This window comes from Kryptolebias marmoratus, linkage group LG23 (genome assembly GCF_001649575.2).
Source record: "Kryptolebias marmoratus isolate JLee-2015 linkage group LG23, ASM164957v2, whole genome shotgun sequence".
Lineage (NCBI taxonomy): Eukaryota > Metazoa > Chordata > Actinopteri > Cyprinodontiformes > Rivulidae > Kryptolebias > Kryptolebias marmoratus.
In genome coordinates, this window is record NC_051452.1 from 9,193,373 (window position 1) to 9,202,013 (window position 8,641).

Here is an 8,641-nt window from a genome sequence, read left to right on the forward strand (position 1 = left end):
CTCGGTCATTCTCCACTACCTTTGGGGGTGTTCCCCACTTTGATCTCGGGGCTTCCAGTCCATATTCTGCACAGATGTTTCTGTACACTATGACAGCCACTTGGTTATGACGTTCCATGTATGCTTTCCCTGCCAGCATCTTGCACCCTATATATATGTGTATGTATGTGTGTGTGTGTATTGGAATATAAACATTAAAAGCAAAAAAAGTTGGATGAGGTAAGAAAACTTCTGCCAAGACCGGGAGTCGAACCCACGTCCCGACAGCATGTCCCGTTCTGCAAGGTGTCAGGGGGTTACAGCTATACATATGTAGTAGTAGCAGCTTGATTTAAAAACAATAAAAAGATTTATCATATATTATTTATTGGAAAACAAAAGAAAAATAGGTCGGATAAGGTAGTAAAACTTCTGCCAAGACCGGGAGTCGAACCCACATCCCGACGGCATGTCCCGTTCTGCAAGGTGTCAGGGGGTTACAGCTATACGCAACTGGCCTTTTTTTTGGCCGAATATGCTTGAATGTAAATGTATGTATGTAGCGTTACTTTATACTTTTCATTACTACTAGAGAGCCTGATTAACAGAATAGAAAATCCATTAAAAGCATTTTTATTTCCTTGCCCCAAGTCAGTGACTTGATGCAATTTAAAAATTAAATAAAAAATTAATTAAGAAAAAATAGTTAAACTCACCATACTGTATAACTGGGATTAGTTAAAATGTATGTGTGATTGAACTGAAATGTTTTTTTTGTTGAGTGCCTCAGGACATTTATTGTGACCTGCCGGTGGGGCTGAGGGAGGTGAGGCGTTGTCGACCCCCTCCGAGGACATGACAGGCGGGGAGGCGTCGACCACGACCCCCTCTGGAGCGGCCTGGCAAAGAGGTGTATATAAATAAATTAAGTTGAACTTTACTGTTCTACATTCATTTACTCTAATAAATTAATTTGAAATAACTATGTAAAATCTAAGACTTTTTGGGTAGTTTCTTTAACAAATGATCCATCCTTTGTTGCTCCATACTAGGTCAAAATGCAGAAGAAGAAGACCATCTTTTATCCGGGGAAACTAAGTGTTTTCCGCAAGGGGCCTCTCGGGTTTCTTCTGCAAGAACCCTCTCCTGAGGCCAAAAAGATTATGAATGATCCCAGTCTCTGGGACAAATCTGAGGCACAAAGAGAGGATATAGTGCAACAAAATGCTCTGACTGTGGTTCAACAGAGAGGAGGGCATGCCACCGATGATTTGGAAGTGCTGGGACATTACAGAATCCAGTTTGGGAAATATAAAGGGAAGTCTTTCCGCTAGTTTTTTGAAAATGATGTTGGTTATACATTGTACTTCATCAAAGACCAACAAAAGGAGGAGGAAGCCGGCATCTGCTTGACAGAGAGCCTTAGTAAGGTGAACCTCCTGACCTTTGTTAAGTATGCTCTGAGTTTTAAGGAGATCCAAGATGCCCTTCAGTATGAAGCCAGCAGAGACACCGTTGCAACAACCTCTGAAGATGACCAGCTGGTTGGTTTTGGCACTCGGGCCAAGAGCACCTGGAAGGAAATTTGGGACGCAAGAGAAGATGGGTATGCTGAGTTCATACTAAAGAAGAGCTGCCTTCCAGGGACTAGAATGAGAAAGCTGCAGCAGTACTTGCTCCAGAGACAGCAGTCATCTTCCAGTGATCCAACAACAAAATCCACTGTGCCACATAAACCTCTGGGTGAGCAACTAATAATGTTGTATTAACAGTTTTAAGATGTAAGGACAAACAATGCCATAAAAATGTAATATAACTCCCAAATTGATGCTTCCTTTTTTTGTGTTTCTCATAGTGATGGAGGATGATGAAGATTTGGAGGCTGCAATGCTGAACATCTCACCCTCCAAGCTCCTGAGTCAGAGCAGTAAGTAAACTGTAGTTACACTTGCTGAAATTCTAAAACATATTCTGCTTGCATTTAGTTTCTCTCCCATATTTGCTTTTGTGTACGCAGGGCCAGCGGAAAAAGAGGGAACCACAGTGCCAAAATAGTCTTCGAGAGCAAAGACAGGTTTTTATAAAAACAGGAGATTTCAGGACTGGAGTGTTATTCTCTTTTATGATGAATAACCCTCCAAAACTGAGTCTTGACCTAATATGTTCTTGTGTTCTGGCCACGTTCCGGTCAAGTTCCTGTTACAATATCGCCGTTTTCTGCCATTACACTCCATGTCAAAAGACTATGAATTGATGGAGATATTGTTCGAGGCCAATCTTGGTGAGTATATATTTTATTTCGGAATGTTTATCAGGTTTTTTTTTTTTTTAATCAGTGCTTGTTACTAACAGCTGGCATGTTTGATCACTTAAGTGCTGTTGTTCCTCCTGCTTAGAGCTAGCGTAGACAACGTAAGTTGTTCAGATTGTACTCTTGTTTCATTTCCCACATCTGGAAATTACTTTCTAAACATTTATAGAGGTCTGATAAGCAGAAGGAATAAAAGTACAACCTTTTGAGTTTCTACTAACACCATTTGTTGTTCAATTGTGATTCATACAGTGAAATTCTGTTTAATTAGGTCCAACTGCAACGATGTCCAGGTCTTCTGCTGCATCAGGTGAACCGGAATCCTCAATAGCTGATGTTAAAGAGATTTAAATTCTATTCCTGAAAAGAAACCTTAAGCTTTTAAAGTTTTTATGCTAAACAAAATCATTTCTTTATTTTCTTTTGACTGTTTACAGTGCTGGCAATCCCACCAAAGACGCCCGTGGCCCTTCCACCACAGTTGTCATTTCTAGTGAAGGAAACAGCGAGTGCAAAACAGTCTGAGTCATTTAAAGGTTTGTTTCAATTAATCCTTAAACATCTGTTTGTTGCTTGGATAGCACCTACTGGATAATCTTAACAACCACTTTTATCTGTTGTCTTAAAATTATACTTCAGTCATAAATAAGTAACAGAAAGATAACACTACTTTTCAGATTCCAGCACAAGTGCAGCTTCCTCCTCTGCACAGAGAGCCCTTTCCTTTGATGACAGTGCTGGAGATGGTAAGAATAGACTACATTCAAGAAAACCTCTCCCTTTCTTACTCTGAGTAGTTGATTTATTTGCATTATTTCCACACTGTCTTTCAAATATTTTGTAAACACAATGTGGCCAGTATTTGGAACAAACTGTCCCTTTTTTTTTTAAATGGAACCCTAATTGGATGCGTTTTTATTTTTTGATTGTTTCCTCAGGTCAGCCACCCATTGCTGTTCCCCAGCCTCAACGTGACCATGACATGAACAGCTGAAACTGTTATCAGCACCAGAAACTGTGGATGAGAACAGAGATGCAAGATCCCATTGGCCAGTTCGTCAGAAAAAGAAACACACCATACCCTTTCAGCTCTTATGACAATCCAAATGGCTGGTGCGGTATCTCTGTGTCTGGCTTCTACCTCACAGACTGTTTGCTGGAGGAGTACAGACGTCAAGAGCCAGCTTTGTCGAGGCTCCTCCAAGGAACGTTTGGGCAGGTCTTCAGGTCTGATCAAACCAGGAAGGTAGCAGGAAAGGTCACTCTAGCATCTGGGATCATGTCCAGCTATGCAGTGATGAACGAACATTGGTTAATCGTCTCCTGGGTGATGGTTCAGTCAGAGAGCGAGAGATCCTTGGAACCAAGGTACCAGGGAATGGCGATGATGCTGGAGTCTTCCACTGGGTGGACAGATAAGTACAGCCATTCATTGCTTTTACTGCTTTACAAACTGCTACAGATTTGTTTTTTTCAGTGTTTAGTACTTCTGCCCTTGTGTTCCTTGTGTTATCACACCTGTTTCCACTTACTCGTTACCCTCAGTTTGTAAGTTTTTGTTGTTTAGTTTAGTTGCTGCCTCGTCAGCCTTTGTTTTCCTATTTGTAAATAAATTAGTTTTACTTTTGAGTTCCACCTTGTCAGTCTGCATTTGAGTCCGAGAAACTTAATTTACTGGCACAATAATTGGTAATGTAAAGTTACATTAAAACTTTTTTTGCGGGTTATTCAATTTATTAGAAAATTATTTCCATTATGTGGTGGATCACAGGCTTGTCTCTTAGCATGAAGAGAAAACTGATGTTTCCTGGAAAGGTGGAAGTGAACTTCAGGAGAGGACCCACCGGATATCTGAGGCATCTCTCAGATGAAGCCAAAAACATCAAGGACAACCCAGACCTCCAGGACAGGTCACCTCCTCTCAGAGAAGATGGCGATAAAGAGAACGCTCACTTTGTTTTCTTGAGAGGTGGGGATGTCTCTTGACAGACGGGGAGTATTTGGTTCAGTTTGGAAAGTACAAAGGTAAATCTTTCCACTGGATCCTTGAAAACGACATGGGATATGTTGTCTATTTAACCCGCAAAGTTCAGGAAGAAGAGAGAGCCGGGCAGTTTAATCCAGAGGGTCCCAAAAAAGAAAGACGCCTTTCCTTTTCTGGAGTACTGTAGAAGCTTTTCAGAGATTGTTGACCTCCTGTAATACTGCTCCAAAAGACCTGCTGAACCTGAAGCTGTTGTGAAGATTGATGACAACCTGGTTGGCTTTGAAGTTCATTCAAAGAAGACCTTGAGGGATATCTGGGACAGACAGATATGACACCTTCATCCTACAAAGAAATGTTAGGAAGATGTATACATGGCAGCAGTATCTTCAACAAAGAGCATCTCAGTGTGCTTCAGAGCAACCTGTCCCTTTATCTTCTTCTCATCATTCAGGTTTGTTGTCCGTGTGGCTTTTGTCTTTCAGAAATCATGCCAAAATATGAACATTTGAGAAACTTTTTTCTGTTTTTTGAGATGGAAGCTGATGAAGAACTGGAAAGAATTATGCTTTTGCTGTTTCCATCCAAACTTCTTTCTCATGATGGTAACAAAAACCTTCCCAATACAAATGCACATTCAAAGTGTCTGTTTACAAAAACCTTTCCCAGTCTATGTTAATATTTCCATAGTTTTGACTGAAACTGTACACACTTCATTCAAGTCTTTGTTTTTGTGCTTTTGCCTCCTCACTGTCTACAATTAGTGAGGAGGATCTCAAAGAAGTGGACCAACGTGGCAGTGGAGGAGCTTCGCAGCTGCCTGGATTCCACAGACTGGGAGATGTTCAGGGCGGCCACAAACAATCTTGATGAGTTTACTGACGCTGTGACCTCATACATCTGTTTCTGTGAGGACAGCATTGTTCCAACATGCACCAGGGTATCTTACAATAATGACAAGCCCTGGTTCACAAGTAAACTCAGGTAGCTGAAGGCGACAACGATCGCACAAGACATGAAGATGGAAAACTTTCAAGGAGGTCCGTCTTGGTGCTTTCGTTTTATGAAACGGTGCCACCTCTCCATCCGCGTGAGGACTACCATGGCACAGCAACTTCCAGTGGATTACAAAGAAAAGCTGGCCATCTTCCGCACTTACTGCAAGATTACTGCCAAAAAGATCCAGCCCAAACACATCACTAACATGGACGAGGTCCCCCTCACTTTTGACATCCCCACGAACCATACTGTGGAGAAGAAGTAGACCAGCACTGTATCAATACGCACAACAGGTAACGAGAAGTCTGCTTTCACCGTTGTTCTTGGTTGCCATGGTGACGGACAGAAACTACCACCCATGGTAATTTTTAAGAGGAAGACACTGCCAAAAGAAAAATTTCCAGCCGGAGTTGTTGTTAAGGCCAGTCATAAGGGCTGGATGGACGAGGAGAAAATGATAGAATGGCTGAGAGAGGTGTACGTAAGGAGAACAGATGTTTTTTTCCACACGTCACCGTCCCTGTTGGTCTGCAACTCCATGCGAGCCCATCTCACCGATGCCGTAAAAAACCAAGTGAAGCAAAGTAATTCGGAGCTTGCCATCATTCCAGGTGGATTAACAAAAGAACTCCAACCGCTGGACATTGGTGTAAATAGGGCATTCAAAGCTAAGCTGTGAGTGGCGTGGGAATGATGGATGACCGACGGCGAACACACGTTCACTGAGACGGGGAGGCAGTGCTGGGTGAGTTACGCTGTCATATGCGAATAGATTGTGGATGCCTGGGCTAAAGTACCTCCTTTAACTGTTGTCCGAGCTTTTGCAAAAGCCGGCATCATTGCTGAACAGCCACCTGGCAACGAGACTGACTCCGATAATGATGAGAGGGAACCGGGCATGTTTGATGGCGAAATTGCCCAGCTGTTTAATTCAGATACAGAAGATGAGGACTTTGATGGATTTGCGGAGGGAGAATAATAAAAATAATGTACCGTATTTTCACGACCATAAGGCGCACATAAAAGTCTTAGATTTTCTTCAAAATGTGCGGCGCACCCCATAATGCAGTGCGCCCTGTGTGTGTGTTGTTGTTGTAAGGCGGACGTAGTAGAGAACACCATGAGAACGTTAAAGGGGGAAGTGTGGGCGTAGATTGTATATACGTACGTAAATACGGGTATGTGTGTTATGCAGAACATCGTTGTTTTAACAACCCTGAAAATGGCAAAGAGACACGCTTATGAAGCACAGTTTAAACTGAAGGTCATCAGCTATGCGGAGGAACATGGAAGTTGAGCAGCCGCGAGAGAATTTAAGATTGATGAATCGATGGTTCGCAAGTGGAGGAAGCTGAAAAACGAGCTCCGACAGGTCAAGAAGACGCAGCTGAGCTTCCGCGGAAATAAGGTGAGGTGGCCCGAGTTGGAGGAAAGACTCGAGCTATGGATCATCGAGCAAAGAACAAGTGGGAGAAGCGTTTTGACGGTCATCATTCGACTAAAAGCAGTAACGCTAGCAGAAGAAATGAAAATTGAACATTTCCAAGGAGGTCCGTCTTGGTGCTTTCCTTTCATGAAACGGTGCCATTTTTCCATCCGGACCAGGACTACGGTAGCGCAGAAACTTCCAGCGGATTATAATGAAAAGCTGGTCATCTTCCGCTCCTACTGCAGCAAACACATCACCGAAAAACACATCCAACCCAGCCACATCACTAACATGGACGAGGTGCCGCTCACTTTCGACATCCCGGTGAGTCACACTGTGGAGAAGAAGGGGACCAGCACGGGAGCGATACACACAACGGGGTACGAAAAGTCTTCTTTTACTGTTGTGCTTGGCTGTCATGCTAATGAACAGAAACTGCTGCCTATGGTGATTTTTAAGAGAAAGACTTTGCCTAAAGAGAAGTTTCCAGCAGGAGTCGTCATTAAGGCAAATCAAAAGGGCTGGATGGATGAGGAAATGATGAAAGAGTGGCTGAGGGAGGTTTATGTAAAGAGACCAGGTGGTTTTTTTCACGCAACACCATCGCTGTTGATCTGTGACTCTATGCATGCCCATATCACAGCCGATGTGAAAAAACAAGTGAAGCAAATGAAGTCTGAGCTTGCTGTCATTCCGGGAGGCCTAACAAAGTAACTTCAACCGCTAGACATCGGTGTGAACCAGCCGTTCAAAATAATGCTGCGAGCGGCGTGGGAGCGATGGATGAGCGATGGAGACCACAGTTTCACTAAGAGTGGAAAGCAGCGCCGGGCAAGTTACGCCACAATTTGCGAAAGGATTGTAGATGCTTGGGCTAACGTGTCTGCTGGCACTGTTGTTCGAGCTTTCGCAAAAGCCGGCATCATTTCCGAGGAGCCGCACGGCACGGAAAGTGACTCTGACAGTGAAGAAAGTGAACCTGGCATGTTTGATGGAGATTTAGCGCAGCTGTTCAATTCAGAAACAGAGGATGAGGACTTTGATGGGTTTGATTAATGACGATTACTGGTAAAAAAAAAATGTGAATACCAAACTCAGTTTTGCTCCAGTTCTTTTTTTAAATTTATTTTATCCGTGTGTTTTACCATGCCCGCACCTATTGATGATTAAAATAATGTTAGTACTTTGTAATCAATACTTAAATAAACCACAACCAAACTCAATTAATCAGGTGCGCCTCATGTGTGTGTTAAATACAGTAATGGCACACAAAAACTGAGACTGCGCCTTTTAGTACAGTGCGCCTTATGGTCGTGAAAATACGGTAGTTGTATTGTTACATAGCAAAATAAAGTTCGACCAAACTCACCGTTTTGCTTCCGTGACCTTTTTTTTTTTTGTAAACCGCTTGAGTCTTATAATCAGTTGCGCCTTATGTATGGATCAAGTACCGAAGTGGACGCCATATTTGCGACCGCGCCTTATGGTGCAGAAAATACGGTAGGTTTAACTCAGAGGTTAGAAAAGCTAAATCAATGTATTCTGAGAGACTCTGCCAACAACTTTCTGCCAACGACTCCTCATCAGTATGAAGGGGGCTTAGGCAGCTGACCAATTACAAGCCCACACTGGGTAAGCATCGGATGCATTCAGGCACCTTTTTTAAAAAGACGCACAAGCACCATTAAGACAAAGGTAGGCGGCTGCCTGGGGCCCCCAATCAGCAAGGGCCCCCTCTAGTTATCTATGCCCCTAACATTGCCCCTGCATTGTTAATGTATGTTTGAAATAAAAATAATTGTATTTATGATGAAAACAATCACAACAAACGCAATACAATGTAAGATCGATTTTAGCCCCCTCCCCCCCAAAAAAGGACTATTCCATTATGTGACATCACCCAAAAATCCAGGAAGTGCTGTGTGCTTGAGCGGGAAGC

General features: G+C 42.9%; 1 protein-coding gene across 1 annotated transcript in view; it reads left to right on the forward strand.

Moving 5' to 3' along the window:
- Positions 1–6,603: 6,603 nt before the first annotated feature.
- The window catches only part of LOC119616758, an 8,106-nt gene continuing 6,068 nt past the window's right edge, over positions 6,604–8,641 (forward strand). Inside the window, exons 1-2 of the mRNA XM_037973984.1 lie at positions 6,604–6,686; positions 6,879–7,026. Coding sequence (XP_037829912.1) covers positions 6,604–6,686; positions 6,879–7,026 — 231 coding nt within the window. The remainder of the gene's footprint in view (positions 6,687–6,878; positions 7,027–8,641) is intronic.